We start from the raw sequence: 20,006 nt of genomic DNA, 5'->3' as shown, positions 1-20,006 counted from the left end.
CACTGGATCGGGGGCACTGAGGAGGATCCTAACAGTTTCACCCTCATGAAGGTCACTGAGCCTACACCATGTGGAGCAATTTGGAAGTGTGAAGCTACAATATTTTCAATAAACCTGAGGCAACTAAAAAGAAAACCAGGTCCTGGGGGCTAGAGAGCTGGTTCCACGGTTGAAGCACATACTCATACAGAGTCTCTATGTTCCATTCCCAGGACCCAGGTCAAAAGGCTCACAGCTGCTGAGCAGCTCCAGCTCCAGGGAAAATCCAAATCCTCGGGCCTCTGGAAACACCTGCATTCACAAGCACATACTCATACATGGACAAATACACATTACTAAAAACAGAAATAAATCTTAATGTTAAACAGAGTTAAATCTGAATGTTGGCAATTCTTTCTGTAACAGGTTATATAGCACGTTTTCAGCTCGTATTCCATAAGAGCACTGCTAACAATTCCTCAGCACTTCCTTTTGACACAAAACATTCATCACTGGGACAGAGGGTGTGCCTGTGTTGCAGTAACACTTTATTTGGGAGCAATAACAAAAGGAGATTACATTCTTCTTCAGTTTGTCTAACTTCAGTTATTTCCTAGACCCGCGTACTCAGCTAGTTGGATGCATCATCATGTGGTTTCACTGGCCGTCGTGAATGGCCTACATTAGCCATCATTAACCATCACAGTCAGAGCTGGAGAATCAGAATACCTAGCACATTCACTGGTACCTGACTCGCCTGACAGTGCCAGCTTCACTCTCCAAGAAATGTCTACAATATCACTTGGCAGAAGCACCTAAATCAGGTGAAATATTATGATGGTAAAAGCCCATTTCACTTTTGAGTTCTTTTATACTTCCTCTTATGTAACAGGATTTCAACCTGCTAAAACATTTGCAGGGCTGAAGCTAACAAGGCCAGAGAAATCTAGGATGAAGCATGAGGAAGTTGGCTGCATTTACCCAGATTGGCTCTGGTTTACCTTTTATGAAAGAGAATTAATGGAGACTTGGATATTTCCTTTGACTCTATTCTCTGTAACTTCAAGGGTGGGGAATGAGGCAAAACTAGACAGCAACTTCACACAAGAACAGAGGGCAGGCATATCTCTGCACTAACTCTAGTTTCAACCCTTATAAATATAGCCACAGAGTAAGAGAAAGGCACTGAGGACAAGAGGAAAACACTTCAGCATAATGTCTCCTCCTTGAGGAATTCCCAGAGGAGTCTACCTAAGTGCAGAGATGTTCTGGGGTCTTCCAATGTCAGACTCCCATACTACAAGAAAATAATTACAAAATTCTGTTGCTGAGAACAAGAAATGGTTAAGCTCTCTTTGTACTTTCTCGTGTAGCTGATCCTCAGGAAATTCTAATCAAATCATCAATAAGGTCCACTGTTGGGATTGTCACAGGAGATTCAAGACCTAGTAATACATAACAGAAAAAAAAAAATAGGAATCCAGTTACAAGGACCAGCCATGCTTTCCATGCTTTCCAAAACAGTATTAGGACACTAATAAAATACTGATAGACCACACAGACGAGACCACACAGAAAAAGTATCAGTCTAAATCATTCAGGCGGCACTTCAGGAGAAAGAAATTGCTGGGCTTGTAATTACACACAGTTGGACCAGCAACTCCGTTCCAAAAACCTAACTTACAGAAATACTTGAAAGATGTGTTAAAGTTTAACTGTACAGATTCAAACAGCAGCATTGCATATGTCAGAAGAAAATAAAAAACAAACCATCCACCACTCATAGACTAGTAAAAAGACAATAAAGATACTCTACAGCAAAGCTCATATAGCCATTAAGGTATGTGTACAGATATACAAAGGCAGGTATAGTAAGCAACATAAAATCATACAGGGCTCATTCTTTGAGCCACTTCTAAATATGGCAGTATGGTTAATTTTTTGTTTCTAAGGTTTTTTTAATTTATATTTTTTGATTTTTAATTAACAACAATGTGCTACACAATAAAAGAACATTGATGATGCTCACATGTGATGGAATACCATGGGGCACACTGGAATGAACGTAAAACTAAGTAGATGAGAACTTTCACACAAGAAAAACAGAAATCGCTGAAAAAACCAGCAGTGCTTAATCATCACTGTCAGCTAAAGTTGATTTAAAACACTGAGGAGACATCTTTGGGTGTGTCTCTGAGATTTGCCCATGTATGTATAAGAATTCAGAGAGATTGAAGCAAGAAGACCCACCCTAGGAGTTGACTGAATAATAGGAGAAAAAGGGAATACCAGCAGTCTCCTTCCTCTGCTTCCTGGTCTGCCAAGATGCCTCAGTCCCAGTCACACACTCCCACTGCTTTCAATCCCAACATGCCCTCAATAGCAAACCATAACCCAGAATAACCCTCCCTGTCTCGAGCTGTCAGGCACTTGTTTATTGCAATGAGGGGAAACAAACAAACAAAAGCTAATTCCTCCACGTTAACATCATTAAGTAGAAAATGTCCCACTGACAGTAGAGACTGTGATGGCACTCTTAGACCATCCCATAAATATCTAAAGCAATTTACATTCCTGCTTCCTAGGACCTTTCACAACCACAAATGGGTAAGTTCCTCAAACTCACCTTTGTTTAAAGTCTTAAACTTGAAGTTTCCTGAGGTTTAAAAAACATGTTTACCATTGCACTTTTGTATCTTTAAAGCCTTGTAGCTCTATGCATGGTAGGCATAGAAATTTAAATAACTGAATTAACATGGCTGGATAAATGGAAATTTAGACTCTTAGTTGACTAGATGAGTATCTGAATTGTTCTACTTCATAGCTCTTATGAATAATGTTGTTGTAAGTATTTTGTGTCTACACATTTTCATTTATCTTGAGTATATTCCCAGAAATAGGATTTCTGGGTCACATAATGAATAACTTAATGATTACATTTTGAAAAAATTCGGGATTGGAGAGATGGCTTAGCAGTAAAGCAAACTTGATGCACTTGCAGGGGAACCAAGCTCAGTTTCCAGAATCCACATGGCGACTCACGGGCATCTATAACTCTAGATCCAGGATGGCTAACCCTCTTCTGACCTTTGAGGTCACCAGGCATGTACATGATGGACATGCAGGCAAAACACTCATACATAAAAAAATAAATAAATCTTAAAAAATAAAAAATAAATACATTTTGAAGAAAGTAGAGGTGTTAGTATTTTGCCTGACCACAGGCTACCTTCACTATACTTCCCAGCACCTCCTAGGTACCAACTCTAACCAACCGGAAGTATACTGATATAGTATGTGGCTAAAACAGTCTCCCCATCTCTCCACCATTCCTCTTCATTTTCATTTCTAAGCTGGCAGCCATTTTTAGTAAATATTTTTGACATACCAGTACACATGTATACACCTTTATAAACTGCCTACACAAACGTTGAAAGAGAAAAAAAGTGGATAAAACTTGCTCATTTGAAACAACTACCCTTAATAAAATTCAACATATCTTCTCAGGGTCAGTAATATTTGAACTTCTGAATGATCAAATATACTTTAAGATCATAATACTTCAAGTCTCAGTATAAAATAGTCTGTATAATATACTCTGCCAGTAAGCAAGCCCAGCATTGGAAGTCATTAGGAAGATACGAATCAAGATCATGATGAGGTCTCACTTTATATTTAATAGAATACATCTAATAAAAAAGACACATAGAAATAAATGTTAAGAATGAAGAGATAAGAGTCAGGTGTAGGGAATCGATAAGATCAGCAGAGATAGGTGGATCTCTGCATTTGAGGCCAACCTGATCCACAGAGGGAGTTCCAGGACACAGATAAACCCTGACGAGAGAATAAGAAAATAAAAACCAAAAAGAGTGAAGAAATAGAGGAGCTTCATTCATTCCTTGAAACAATACAAAATGGCCATCATGGAAGATAGCTCAGTAGGTAAAAGGCTTCCCACTCAAACCTAAGAACTGAAATTTGGATTCTTAGCATCCATGTAAATATTGGGTAAGCATGGCAGACCCACCTATAATCTACTTTTAGAAGGTAGAGTCAGCATTTCCTTAGAACAAGATAGCTAATTTGGTTGCCCAAATTTCTCACCCTGTGCATTTAATTGGGAAACTCTGCATTGATAAAGGTGCAGAAAAGATAGGAAAGAGACCTGATACTAACCCCAGGCCTACAAACACATAAACACACATGAAGCCCCATACCCACATTCATCCACACACAAGTACACATATGTATACAAAGAAAAGAGGATGTTGGGTATAATGGTACATAGCTTTAGTCCCAGTACCCAGACACCAGGCAGATTATTTTAGTTCAAGGCCACCATGGTCTACATAGTGTTCCAGGCCAGCCAGGACCACAATGAAACCCTATCTCAGAAAACAAAAACAAGCACACAAAAAAAGAATAATAAAGATTTACAGTAAAGACAGATTCAGATTAAGAAAAACCTCTAAAGGTTTACAGAGTGTTTTAAAATATACGTAGGCATGGGAGAGAAAAAGAATAAAATGATTTTTAAAAGACAGAGAGGAGCTGAGTGTGGTGGCACACGCCTTTAATCCCAGTACTCGAGAGACAGAGGCAAGCAGATCTCTGTGATTGCAAAGTAAACCTGGTATGCAGAGTAAATTCCAGGACAGATAAAAGTTACACAGAGAAATCCCGTCTCAAAAAATGAAAAAAAAAAAAAGAAGTAATAGAAACAGATGAATTTTAAAAAGCCACGTAAAGATGGAGAGAATCTGGATACTCTACAGCATTATATTGTCTTTGTATCATTTGACTGCTGAGGAAATAACTGTTAAAACAAATGCTGCTGGATCAATCCAATTTATATATTTTAAAAATGCTTTGACTTTAAAATTTAAGTCTAAGGACAGGTTACTGGGGAAAAGCATTTCTATTTTTGTTTCCACAGAAAATGAAAATCTATGGATTCCTTCCAGATTAACATGGTTTGATGAAGCAAGACCCCCTGAAACAATGTCCAGGTGATCCAACATTCAAAACAGCTTGAACAAGACAGCCTTGCAGACTACAGCCAGGATTTCTGAATCTTCTTAGGATCCCCATGACAACGGCCCCTACCAGCAGGAAGCATTTGGAAAGAAAGACACCCAAATACCCAAATATTGTTTATAAATGTTTGTTCTCATTTAAATGGGGTTGGTTATAAATGGTTAATGGTCACAACCAATTCTTTTTAAAGGTAAAAAGGTAATTATGGTATAGATATAAATACTTTGTTTTGGAATGGATTTTCATTATTGATACAAATGTAAGGTCAATTTTGTTATATGTATAATTCTTCTCTTGGTTAGGTATTGTGTTTATATAGCTCATTTTAAAATGTATAATTTAGTACAGATTTTATATAGTTACCTATAAGTCAAAACTTATAGCTAGGTAAGTTAGGTTTTCTAGATATGTGGAGATGTATTTGAGATAAATAGGCATTCTTCAAACCTTTCAAAGACCTACAGAATATGGCATTTAAAATGATTTAGTTTAGGGTTTTTCTTGACAGAGAGACATAACTGCTCCTGGCAACACCACCTTCCTGAGAAAGGAAGATGAACATCAAAGAACCTTGTTATGGAGTTTACTTTCAATATGTCAAGATTAGCCATTTCAACAAGATATTGCTCTTGTCTGGACTGTTTGACTTTATGCTGTATAAACTAAACATACAGGACCCACAGGAAAATGACTGCTGATATAAGATAAACAATGTTGCGGGGATTCCTGCTTCATGGAAGAGTCTGCCAGACAGCCTACAGTACACAGAGAAAAGTGACTGACAAACTGCCAATATAAGAAGACAGTTTAAACCTCCCTGCTTTGCTGAGGTGTCTTCCAGACACACTATGGCCTATGAACTGAAGATGGAACATTACAGAAGAACTTTGGGTGACTGACCAAGCGAGTTGTCCCTGTCATTTCTAGAGTTTATATATTATCCTTCTTTGATGGAGTTGAAGACAGATAGTTATGGTTATAGTTTTCCTTAATTAGAATTAAAGATAAGTTACATATAGGACTTTAGACTCACAAACATAGGATACATGATGAAATATTTTCTTTAAATCTTGCTAATTGTTAATGGACTAAATATTGTTAACTGAGGTTCTTATTTGATAACTTTTTTTGTTATATATTTTGCTATGTTAGAAAAGAGGAGATGATGGGAGATGTCATTCTGTAAATATGTTTCTCTTATTGGTTAATGAATAAAGGCCAAAAGGAAAGAGATAGGTGGGACTAGGAGACGAGGAGGAAAGAGGAAGTAGTAAGGAGGAGTCAACATGGAGAGACTGGAGAGAGCAGAACCGCCAGCCCCCTCTCTCCGGTAAAATAAGACCACGTGGAAGTACTTAGATTAATAGAAATGAGTTAATAATTAAGACAGAGCTAACCAATAAGAAACAAGTAACAGCCCAACAGAATTATATCTAATACAGCGTTTCTGTGTGTTATTTGAGGCAAGCATGGCAGTGGGACAGGCGGTGGGAAAAAACTACTCCTAACATATAGTTGCACCTAAAGAGAACATGAAGAGACAATAAAATTTCAGAAAACTGAGCTTCACAGTCCTTCAGAGAGGGACTAAGAATTTATATCTGGAATAAGCAGAGCTAATAAGATAAATGAATGGATAAGATTTAAACGTGCATGCATGCACACACATGCACTCGCACCCTGTAAGTTTACTTAACTTGTATACACCATCTGCAGTAGTTTCCATAATTTAATAAGGAAGTGATAGCATCACAACCAATCTTGATTTTGGGATAATTCCCCAACATTTCCTAAGGTTACCTGATGTTCCCTGCACATTAAGCTCTGCTGACCTAGAAGTTTTGGTTCTCCTCCCTAGAGCCAGAGCAAAAACTCCATAAAATGAAGCTCAGATTCCTCTTGGCCATTTCAAGGTCTGATGTCCTGAAGTCATCAGTTAAGAAAGGAGTAACAGTGTTATCAGGGATGATTTGATCCAGATCACCATGGGGGAAATTAGATCGCTGTTCCACAATGGAGGTGAGATAGATTATGTCTGAAGTGCAGGAGATCCTTTAGGGTGTCTCTTGGTGCTAACATGTCCTGGGATTAAAGTCAATGGGAAACTACAACAGCCTAATCCAGGCAGGATGACAAAGGACACAGACCTCCAGGAATGAAGTCATGGGTCAGTCCTCCAACAAAGGAGCCAAGAGCTGCTAAGGTGACAAAATACAGGATGAACAGCAGAGGAAGATAGCAATAAATACTAGCTAAGGCCATGTGACCAGCTGCAGAAACAAAGTTATAACTGACATGAGTGTTTGTCATATTTTGCTAATAATGTGTTTGTGCAGATATTTGTGGGGTTTTTTTCCCTTACTTTCTTTATCATTTAATGTTGTATCAATGGAGATAATATGAATGGTTATTATATTTAAGTCATGAGATAGTACAAGAATGTCCCTCAAGGAACACTGCCACCTGTTCTAAAATATACAATGTGTTTCTGGTTAGACATGGGATAGTAATATCTTGTTATTGTAATTATGAGCTGGTTATTTTTTTTTCAATTTGGAAATTAAGCACAACATAAAGAGATATGATTCTGAGTCAAGCTGACAAAAGGTGGAATTGTGAGGTGGATTCTTAGTTGTCAACTTGACTACATCTAGAATTAACAACCCAAGCAGCTGAGCACACCTGGGAGAAACTTTTAGTTAACTGGATCACTTGAGATCCTAAAACCACACCTTTTACTGGCAGCCTAGGTAAAGGACATAGAAGTGCGAGCTTTGCTCTTTGTCTGTTGCCCTCATTCTCACAGGCAAGTTAATATATCCTGCTGCTAGACATTCCATCACCAATGTTACAACCTACTTTGTCAGGGTTCCAGCTTATATTTAAGACCAGGTGGTCTTAGACTTTCTATCAGGAGACAGCCATTATTGAACTAGCTGGAATAAATACTCACCCACACACACACATACATACACACATACACTCTCTCTCTCTCTCTCTATCTATCTATCTATCTATATATCTATCTATCTATCTATCTGTATATGTATATATATATATATATATATATATATATAAAAATTCTGGTCCTCTAGAGAACCCTGGTTAATACCACTGACTACAACAGGAAACATATTTTCCTCTGACATAAGTACAGGCAAAGAACCATGAATCCAGAGAGATCTGAATATTTAATTTCTTCTTTTAAGATAAAAGCAAAATAAACTGTTCTTCATATTCTATGAGCAAGCCTATGCACATGTCATTTAGAGACTGCACTTGACAACAATCTGAAACTTCATTACTGAACACACAAGACACTGAGGTGCTCCCAAAAGGGAGAGAGAGAGAGAGAGAGAGAGAGAGAGAGAGAGAGAGAGAGAGAGAGAGCAAAATGAAAAAGACAAAAAATATATATTTCATCCCTGTAACTTTTAATCAGTAACCTCAGCTTTTCAAAACCCTCAGGAGAATCTACATGAGATATCACTGCCATTCATTCTTTTCTACAAAGTTCATAACTTAGCTAGAGTACCTGACACACAAAAGAAAAGGAAATATACTCCGGTTCATAGTACAAATACAACACAAATGAATAGGTCAATGACATAGTTGCAGTTGACTGTAGCTTTATCATTAGAGATCAAAGTCATATGACCCTGTCAACTGTTTAAGCAAATAAATTCCTAAAATGACAATTTACATAAGTACAGGCCCAGTGCCATGGCCCTGAAACAAAAGGGATGGTGCCCCAGAGCACATCTTACTCACTGCTCAATTTAGACCCAAGGCGTAATGCATTCCATTCGCTACTGTGAGATTCTTAGGGGGAAAAAGCCACAAAGAAAAAAATATAAAGCTCTATATAGCATTGAAGAATCCTAAATTGCAAGGAACTAGTGCATACACAAAATCAAAAAACAAAACTATGTTAAGAATGATGACCAGTGAAGAAAGAAGCCATTTTCTGTTGACTCTGAAAAGTCTCTCAAAAATAAAAACCAACAACTTTTACAGGAAATGAATACACTGTGCTCTCTATAGCATTCTTTCAGGGGGCATTCTGTAAGGCCAATACAATGAAAAGACTTACCAATGCCCGGTCATCTTAACTCCAAGTATTTCTTAAGCAAGTTAGCTTCCTCCCAGGAATTATAAAGAATTCAATTTTAATCACAGAACCAGGGTTAAGTCCAATCTGGGTCATTAGTGATTGTAGGCATGAATTTCTTAGTGATATTTTCTACTATGGAGATAAAAGGTAAAACACCCCTGCTCTTTTAGACATTTATACAGCAGATAAATGAGTTTAGCCATATCTGAGAGGACATTTGCGTAAAAAGCATGATTTTATGTCATTTGAAGCCAGATCAAAAGGTTTTGAAATAGCCTTGATACTTTCGTGGAAGGTACCAAAATAATGCTTTCAATCACATCTCAAAATCCTAAGCCTTCCAAACAAGTAACTGTGCTGCCTGCCCTCCTTGATGGCCTTTCTATACCCTGTGTCCTCATTTAGCCCCCAAAGGAAAACCTATTCTTTGGATAAGGTTAGACCAATATATTTTATTCACTGGAATGAGAGAAGGGTACAATTAGCATCATTTTAGTCGCATCATTATTTCTAGTTCAGTGACATTTATTCAGATCAGCACAATTTGCAACCATTGAGTCCAACTCCTCTCATGCTAACTGGCATCATTAAAAGTCCCCCAGTATCCAGCTTGTTTGATCTTCTAAAGAATGCTCTCCATGTAAGGCTGAGAGCCGGAAACTCCCCGCTGGACACCCTGCACAGCCTTCAGGCTCACTCACTGACCACTAGCGTCAGTTAATAATCCTCAGGCCATGATTCCTACTCAAGGAAGAAAATTCTTGATAAAACTTCTATAAACACAAAATACACTTTAAAGGATTAAAAGAACACAAAGAGCAGAGAGAGATCCTAAATGCTGTAACTTCGAAAGAAAGGGATGGCAACGATGCTAACACATCTCAGGAAGCTAAAGAGCAAATGGCAGAAGACTGGGAATTGAAGTGTGAAAGCAAAATCAGGAAGTGATAAAACACCAAGACCTAAATTTCAAATTTCCCTACTGTAGGTTTTGATATAGAGCTCAACTTTCCATAATCACGGAATGTTTTCTTTAAAAAGTAGAAACAACCAATTAAAAAGTAGTGGGAAGCTAAACTGGTCTATTTCAAAAGAAACACATTATTTTTATTTCCCCATACTTTCCACACACGGCTTGTGAGTTCTGAATAGTAACCATTATATAAGTATAACACATCCAGTTAAAATTTTATTTCAAAAATAAACTATATTTTAAAACCTACTTGAAGAAAAGTAGAGTAAATGTTATAATATCCACCAATGTTTAATAAAAGCCCAGTTCCTGCTGTCCTTTTAAAGTTAAAAATAAAACCAAACTACAACTTTCAACTGCAAAGAGTCATTGTGTCGAATATAAAAAGCACAGCATGGAAATAGATTCAACAAATGTACAAAAAGAGTTTTCATGCCCAGAAAGAACTGAAGGCATCAAAAAATAGGCCCCAAACTACAAATAACAGAGGGCAGTTCAAAAAGACCAGCAAATCCACCCTCTAATGCATAGCAAATTAAACTTAATCAACTCCTCTGCAAGGTTACACAGGCAATCCACCTTTAAAAGTCTCCACAAACAAAACCAAGGAACAACAAAGAGGTTCCAGATACAATAAATACAGAAAACGACAGAAGCCTTACTGTACACAGCTGAGAAAACCTGCCATGGAACAATGGATCACATTTCCATAGTAAATTGTATTTACCACGCTGAAAATGCTTAGACAAAATGCAGGATCTCTATTGGACATTTTTATATCACACTAACTCCCTAAAACCTTCCAGACCTGCTGGGTCCCATTGAAAATTGTTCCTACCCCATGGTGTTGTAAAGGAGACCTTAGACAAAGGGTTAGGATGATGGGAGAGGGCAAGGACAACTACCTTCAACCAGGACTTCAGAAAATAAATAAATAAAAGAGGATAAAATAGCCAAAACATACCCTTGGCACAGGGTATCTCAGGGGAAATCACTGCTGTGACAAATGGCCTGAAATGAACTCTTCCAGCGGTCAAGAAGCCCCAGGAAAGGCCCCTCCCCCTCCTTATCTATTGCTCAATTGTACAATACACTTCTTTGAAAATATAACACCCCAATGGTGCTGGGCAAGATGAAAGAGCTTTCCTCGGTGATTCTGAAACGCCTATTAATTTTTGCCACAACAGACTCACAGCTGACTAAGAAAACACAAGGCTAGCATGCCTCCATGCCCATCTTAAGGCTCTTAGAGAAGAAGCATTGGGAGTGAATGAGACCTCTTTCTGAGCACAGTGCACCGACTTTATTTCTGCACACTCTTTCAGCTAACCCTGTGCAGCCTCTTCAGGCTGGGACATATTTTCACCCTTAAAGTTTTAGATGCAATAAGAGTTGACCGTCTAATCTTCACTCCTGGCCATTGTTTACTCTATGCCACTCTTATGACTGAAGGAGAAAACCTCACACTGTTCTAAAGGCCCTCAAAGTTTATCACAGTCGCTAAAGCAACATTACAGGAGGAAGAGAAACTAAACAACATGCAGACACCCACATTGTCATACACTTCATAGTAAATTGGTGGCTAGAATTTCTATTACAAGAATGTTTCTTCACACCAAAATGAAATCTTGTAATCTCTATATCAAAAAGGGGCAAAATTTGTACTAGGCATTGAAGAAATATTAGCTAAGAGGAGATTATCCTAAACGAAATATGTGAAGCCAAGAGCAATATATTAACAGTCTTAAAGAGGAATAAGTATATGCTTTCTAATTCCAAGTGACATTAGCATCTTTCTGGTCAGCTGAGATTTCTGGAAGCTTCACTTTGTTTTTTGTTTAACCAATTAGAACACATAATGGAAGCACAATCATTACTCTGACACACTTGGCATTTGAACAGACTCCATTCTTTCAGAAATACGTCCTTGGTAGACATGCAAATTAGTAAGTAGCAGTGATTTTTAAGATGAACCTGACTCCACTGAGAACAAATGAAGTTCATCATTTTGACTTTCAAAACCAGAGACTTCATTATTTACCAAGCTTAAGAGGGAAAAGTGCTACCTCTTGCACAGAAGCAAGGTTTGAAAAGCACTTGAAATTCAATTTTAAATGGTTTTCTAGGTGATGTATTTTCCCAAAGTCAGGGTTATTCAGTTTGTGCTCTTATCTTTATTGATTTATTCCATTCTTTCAGGCTATCTTTCTAAACTCTTAATGGTATTTGATAGTCAAACATCTAAAGAGTAAGAGACAGACGGATCATGGCCAAATGCTTCTGGGAAACAGATTTGTAACTATGCTGAATATGTCTATTCATGAACCTGGTAATTAAACCAGTGTTTCACACATATTATCAATTAGAAAACAGATTAAATGGTCTCGGGGAAATGAATGCTAATTTCTGAGGGTAGCACAGAAACCTCCCCCAAAAAAAGTTTGCCCCAAGTTAGTAAATATTAAATATGGCCTGGAAAGAAATGCTGAATTGAGTAAATGACATGACTTTAGCATACAACACAATACAGAACAGTAGCAACTTCACAATGAAAATACTCAGACATAAAATGTGGACAGCCCTACACAAGACAAAAATAGATACAACTACCATGGGGGGGGGCACTTGTTCCTTCATATTTAGATGAGCATAAAACTATTCAGTACTAAATGTCAATAAAGTCCATTTTCATTTTTATAACCAAAACTAACAGTAATACAGTTTCAACAAACGAAACACTTCAGGACACTTGCAGTATTTATGAAGAAAACATGGTACATAATATATTTATCTCTACAAAGCATCAATAAAATGGCTTATTCTAGACAAGAAATACATAGAAAATCAAGCATAGCAAAATAAGTATTTTATCACCAAAATACACAAATAAGTTAACTGTTTGGTGGTACTGACTTATTAATTCCCATCTTGCTACCAAAAATAATTTGAGAAGACCAACAGCTAGTATTAGACACTCATATACTGGATTCTTATCCTACTTGCAACATATCAGATGAGGTTTCTTTAGGGGAGGAGTTTTAGACAAGGTTCTCTGTATAGCACTGGATATCCTGGAACTCCTCTGTAGACCAGGATAGCCACAAACTCAGAGATATGCCTGCCTCTGCCTCCCAAGTCCTGGATTAAAGGTGTGCAGTACCATACCTAGCTTCAGGTGAGGTTGTTTTAAAGGGAAGTTTTGACTTAAAAATAGATGTGAGATTGAGACTGCTTAATGTTAACAGGAGGGACCCAAATGAGAAAGAAAAACTCATTTATCCAAGCAAAGAAGTAAGAGATGAGCTTTATGAAATAAACTACCTAGACATGGCAAGTTCCTCTAGGGCAGTGGTTCTCAATCTGTGGGTCATGATCCTTTGGGGTCACATATAAGATATCCTGAATATCAGATACTTATATTATGATGAATAAGAGCAACAAATTATTACGAAGTAGCAATGAAATCATTTTATGATTGGAGGTCACCACAACATGAGCAAATGTATAAAAGGGTTGTAGCGATAGAAAGATTAGGAACCTTAATTTAAAAAGGAAGAGGGAGTGAGGGAGTGAGGGAGTGAGTGAGTGAGGGAGGGAGGGAGGGAAGGAGGGAGGGATTAACCAAAGGACATACTCAGGTAGCTCTTGGTATTTATCAAGTACATTTTCACGACTGCCTAAAAACAAAGATGTTTTCTACTACACCAGACAATTTTTTTCTACCTTCTATACTAACCATAGTTAGTAATGGTATCTTAGATAAATGGACTGAGAAAACTCCTTGCAAAACTCAGAGCATTTCCTAAAAGTTAAGCATTGATAGACATGAAACTTACACTAGCAGCAGAGGATGGAGGAGGGGGTTGCAATTATAAGAACAAGAAGACTAAGTTACTATTTTGTTAACTATCTTGTTAATTGAAATAAAAATCTAAAGGAAATATTTCAAAATGGCAAAAAATGGTCTTTTTGGGGAGATGAAAGAAGATGAAGCATTGTTTTCTCACTGCTGTTGTTAAATGTTTGTTTAAAAGCTGGGCGTTGGTGGTGAACGCCTTTAATCGGCATGCAGATCTCTGAGTTCCAGGCCAGGACAGGCTCCAAAGCAATAAAGAAAAACCCCGTCTCAAAAAACAAAAAAACAAAACAAAGAAAAAAATGTTTAAAAATAAGATCTAGCTATTTATATTGGGAAAGTGATATAATTGGTTAAAAAAAAAAAAGTAGCTTTCAATGACAGATGATTGACTGAAGCAACAGAAAACAGAAGTCCACAGTTCAGTGAGCAGTCACCCGCTGTATCAGTCTTGTGAAGGTCTAACAACTTTCCAGCTACAGGGTGGCAAGTCTGAAAGAACTATCCTGAGGACACATCTTTGCTGAACAGGGGCTATAGTCACTGTCTGGAGGAGGGAGCGCTCACATAGCACAGATTATTTTCAAACCAACATCCTGAGTAAATGTTGAACATCTCTCTGAAGCCTGTTTTCCTGCTGATATCTATACTGCAATTGTTGAACAGGCATAAAAAGTGTTTAATACAAGGACATTAACATAAGAACTCAATCTTGTTCTGGTTTATTATAGCATTCTTCATCATTGGCCACGATTAGCTGCAAGTTTAAGATACTTCTCATTCCCTTAAAAACTACAGTATATGCACACACTGATTCAAAACACTGATCAAACCAATGGATGATCTTTTACATGATAATCCTATTTCTTCAGAACAGGAAAGATTCTCTTTGATATACCATCAATCCATGAATAGTCAGGTTTTCAGTCAATAATTTGCAAGTTTGTTCTGCTATACACCCATCTGCCAAATCCAATCATCATGAAGGGAAGATTCCTTTGCCAGCCTTCAAGCCAATCACTATTTACTCAGACTATGCAAGTGTTCTTGACCCATCATTACTTCTTTGCCTTGGCTGGTTCTAAGGGTCTTTAATCAAAAAAATTAATAAGTAAACACATTCGGCAGCACCATAAACAGCTTCTCCACTTAACAAAAATAATCAAAACCAAAGATAAACCAAAAATAGGGAACAGGGTCTCAATAGAGTATCAAGCTTGTGAAGCAAAATCCCTCAGAATACTGAAATTTTCAGTTACTCAAATTTGATCTTACATCTTTATAAAGCAGCTTAAGAGTTACAAAAAACAAAAACAAAAAAAACCAAACAAACAAACAAAAAAAAAAACATTCAGAAAGGCCTACCTCAGCCTGGCAGAGTGCATGAAGACCCTGTAACACCAAGGCGGCTGGGGTAGCTTGATCAGGCTTGGTGCATTCATTCAACACCTGAGAAATAGCTGCCAACATGTCTGCACCGTGCTGATAGGGCCTATGACAAATGACAGTTTCAAGTCAAAATTAGAGTCAAAGAGCTATTATTATTCCAAGATCTTTTGACTATAATAAAAGCATTAATATTTTTTTAATCCATGTGGCCTACTAAAGATTCACCCTCAAATACTAACAACTGTGTCCATTCCTCTGCCATGGGGTTAAGTACATGCATGCATGCTCAGCTTTTGTGTTATATGGGCACCGGAGATCTAAACTCAGGTCCTCATGCTTTCACACTAACTGAGCCATCTATGATTCATGGTAGTGATATTAAGAAGAACGATTATATTTTCATCACCATGGTGTTAAAGACACTAACACAAGTGATAACTGACTGTGCGGCTATCCCATACCAGACACTGTATCCACCTACATCCTCTGCCCTTCCTGTCCAACCTCTTCCACATATATTATGTCACCCGGAATACCTTAAACCTAACAACTGTTCAGATCTATTCTCTGAAGGCCTCAAGGATATAATAGTTTTCTCTAATTTAACAAATCATCCATAAAATGAAAACACCTGAAAGGATTCTTCTGTCTCATTGTCCCACTAAAGAAAATGATTTCCCCTAACTGGGTAAAAACTGGCATATTTGACAGTACAAAAGAAAAGAATATGAGTAAGCTCTCACACCTGATCTGGTCTGATAGCCAACCTTTCCTGAACCTCAACCTTCTCTGTCAAATAAGAATGTCAGCTAAGAACTTCTCATTTCTGAAACCTGTTCTATGCCAACATTTTAATAAAATCCAGGCACAGGGGTCTTGGATTACATGAAGTGTAGTTTTCTTGTACCTTACATTGTTATTGTTTTTATGTTGCAGAAAGGCTCAGAAAAGAGACAGAGATGTTTGGGTTTATTCTCCCACATTCCGACTCAAGATTTTACTGGGAACAGGAATCAGCCATGTATTCAACAACGGTATCAACCTACTACACACCTTCAGGACACATCATTTATGTTGGGGTCCTGGACAGAAGTGAGAGTACAATTCACAGGAGTTCTACAATGCTGAAGTCCAGCACATGGGAAGCTACTGCACTAGAACTGATGTCAAATGCACCAACCTAGCTCCTCTACAAAGATTTATATCACCCCATTCAAGGAAGGAAAAAGGGAAAAGAAAAGAAACTTAAGCAAAGAGAGCTTTGCTTTAGCTCTTTGATTTATCCCTAACCCAGACCAGGTGTCAGTTCTCTGTCTTCATGCTTTCCTAAAAGCTTAAAGGACAGAAGGAAACCCAAGTCATTTTCTCCCTTTATACAGTAATTCCATACAAGTCACAATAAGGTCTTTCTTACTATAAGTGCTTACAAGAATCTGGCCCAAGACAGGCACTTGGGATATAAGAGGCTGAAACAAAAGGATCTGAGTTCAAGGATAGCCTGGAAAAGCCAGTGAGACCCCCATCTCAAAAACAAAACAGCAGAAGGCTGGAGATAAGGCTGTGGTTAAGAGCACTGACTGCTCTTTCAGAGGAAAACTGGGTTCAATTCCTAGCACCCACGTGGTAGCTCACAACTGTCTGTAATTCCAGTTCCAGGGGGCCTGACACCCATGACAAAGCACCAATGCATATAAAATAAAAATTAGTAAATTTAAAATAAAACGAAGTAGCAATGAACTGCTTGTGCCTACAGTCAACTGCTTAGCTGTCAGCAATTTATATGGAGAGAAGAAAATAAAAAACAGAACATGATATATGTCAATATAATATTGAATTATTACCCAAAATGGGATATAAATACCCTATATAGTAAAATGTAAGACCCAAATTAAAAGGGAAAAACATACTCGGTTTTGAAAACTAATATACCTTTCTGTATTTAAAAAAAAAAAAAAAAAAAGAAACTGAAAGGTAACCGCTCATGACATGCATCCTGAAGAACGAAGCCCATCTTACCTCTGTTTGCATATATCTCTAATGGAAGCAGCTTTTGCAATCAGTTTCTCCCACTGGAGCTCCTTGTCCACAGAGAGAGAGGGAGCATCAGACACGGCCATGAAACGCTGCAGTTCAGGGTACACACGATCCTAATAAGACAATACCACAAAAAAAAAGGTGATATCCTAACTCAAGCTGAATAATGATTATCTCCTTTTATGCAGAATTTTCTACTCCGAATCTTGAATTTGCATTGTAAATTATAATGTATCTGCTAATCAGCAGAGAATGCTGTTGTGATTATAGAGGCTTTCCTTATAGACCTGTCACTGCTCATCCCCAAAAAACAAGTGGCCAGATCACTTTAATCACAACAGTATTTCTATTACTTTATCACACAAGGGGAGAGGTATATGTCAGATGTAGAGCAGTAAGATTATTTTATGTTCTCAATTTCTGAGTCAAACACAATTGACTATTTTACTGATCAAATACACCACAATAAATCAAAATTTGTCGATTTGATGATAACACTATAGTAATAGTAAGTCACACTGTCACATAACTGTTTTCTTCAGAAAAGAGAATACATTTCATATGCAACAAGTGTATATCTAAGCTCACCTGCTTTTCCCACAGAGATGTCAACAGGCGCAAGGTGACAGCTCTTAGTCGTGGAGTGGTTCCAAGCAGTTGGATTACCCGTAGAATCTGCCCTATGCATACCTAGAAAAATATTAAGGCAACTGTTTTCATGAAGGAAGGCAACTTCAAGGTTGCAAGAGGCATTCTAAACTCCTTGTTATGAATAATAACTCGAGTGTAGCCGGGCAGTGGTGCTGCTCACCTTTAATCCCAGCACTAGGGAGGCAGAGGCAGGCAGATGTCTGTGAGTTTGAGGCCAGGCTGGTCTACAGAGCTAGTTCCAGGACAGGCTCCAACGCAATTACAGAGAAACCCTGTCTCAAAATTAAGAAAGAAAACAAATTAAAAAAAAAAAAAAAAAAAACTCCAGTGTAACTTTATTCGGTACTAGCAAGCAATTTGGTGAACAGGGGCCTAATCTCAGAGAACAGCCAATGAGAAAACAGATATTTAGAGGTTTAAATTTTTACATATTCTAATAATTTCATCTGTAGATATTAAATACTTATTATAAAACAAAAATAAAATGTGAATTAATGATCATGGCAAAATTGGGACTTAAAAATTTCATAATATGAAACAGAAATCAATGCTAATTATTTAGGTTTCTTTCCCCACCAAAAGAATTAGTCAGTTGACATACTTGATATACTAACCTTGTGCACACCAAGTGTAGGTAAAGTATACAATATGTCATTGTATAACACAGGCTCTAATGGTCTTCCCAATTTGAACATCAAAACTGGAATCAGATTTGGTACCTAAGATAAATTTAAAGGACATGTAAATTGGGCCTTATTGTGAACTTACAAAGCAATGCCCATCTCTTATTTCTTCAAAGCAAAAAGGAAATTAAAAAAAAGATCGTGGATGAATTAGGATTAGAAATGTCACCTATATGCTATTAACAGCAATTCCATACTAGCACTCATATTCCAATCCTATTATAATGATTTCAAACAGTTTCTTAACATAGTTTCTTAAAAAAAACTATGACACAAAATAATAAGAAATTTAATATGTAGGCTACCCCAAAGAAGTTTATAGTTCAAACAGACAGTCAAAATTTAAACTATACCAACAATAAATAACTCCACATAGTGGTATACCCAACTAGGCTATTTTTGCATGAAATAATTAAAATCGGGGTACTACAAAGGAGATTCATATTTTATAATGACTCTATAAGCCCCTGTTTCAATCTCTATGGGTAACACTCATATCTCGATGGTAACCCAAAGCTTTCTAATTGGACTTAAGGCCTGCTTACCAGAAGGGAAATCATGTCTGGTCCTAGAAATGTACCCAACTAGCCAGAGCTAGGAAGATCATGGATCTCAGAAGACAACGTTCTATCACCTATTGATTAGGCTAACAAAAGTCCTAACTGCATTCTACATGCTAATCATTATACCTAAAGGTAAATACAGCTCTCAACCCTCATCAAAGAAACTTCTTTTTGGAGTAGACAGAGACCATGACAAAAAAATACAACTGGTCAAATTCAGAGAACAGCCTCAGTGAACACAATTCCTGCACCTACATCTCGGGAACATGGGGCGGGGCAGGGCAGGGCAGGGAGGAGTGCAGAATGATTCTAAAAGCCAGAGGACCAGGAAATGTGCTGCGAGACTGTGTCTTCTAGAAATGAAAGGGAAATTTCACCTAGGATCCTTCCAAAATAAGGCTGCCTAAATATACCTGAAGGACAGTATTAATAATATACATGTAATGTGGAATGGGGAAATCTCACATGGCCATATCCCTAGGTAGAGAACTATAAGCAACTAATGGCTAATGAGAGAGAAAACTAGTTTTCCCTGGAGATGAACCCCTTAATTGTTTATCCAATACCAATGGTCAGCCCTGAGATCATATACATACAAACAACACTGAACAGACTGAGAAGGTTGTATTGATATATTAATATGCAAATATATGTAGTAATAACAACAACAAAAAAAAAAGTCATGACTTAAGAGCAGGAGACATAGGAAAGTTGAAGGCAATTA

At 37.5% G+C, this 20,006-nt stretch overlaps 1 protein-coding gene across 3 annotated transcripts in view; it reads right to left on the bottom strand.

Moving 5' to 3' along the window:
- Positions 1 to 20,006, bottom strand: part of Focad (focadhesin) — a 289,725-nt gene that overhangs the window by 140,059 nt on the left and 129,660 nt on the right. For all 3 annotated transcript variants that reach the window (XM_051188149.1, XM_051188150.1, XM_051188151.1), the window contains 4 exons: positions 18,651 to 18,755; positions 17,974 to 18,075; positions 17,368 to 17,498; positions 15,328 to 15,454 (listed from right to left, as the gene is read on the bottom strand). In XM_051188149.1, coding sequence (XP_051044106.1) covers positions 15,328 to 15,454; positions 17,368 to 17,498; positions 17,974 to 18,075; positions 18,651 to 18,755 — 465 coding nt within the window. The remainder of the gene's footprint in view (positions 1 to 15,327; positions 15,455 to 17,367; positions 17,499 to 17,973; positions 18,076 to 18,650; positions 18,756 to 20,006) is intronic.

The sequence above is a fragment of the Phodopus roborovskii genome, unplaced genomic scaffold (assembly GCF_943737965.1).
Source record: "Phodopus roborovskii unplaced genomic scaffold, PHOROB, whole genome shotgun sequence".
NCBI classification, from domain to species: domain Eukaryota; kingdom Metazoa; phylum Chordata; class Mammalia; order Rodentia; family Cricetidae; genus Phodopus; species Phodopus roborovskii.
Note: the sequence above shows the minus strand (reverse complement) of the source record. Positions and strands in the feature narration are given on the sequence as shown.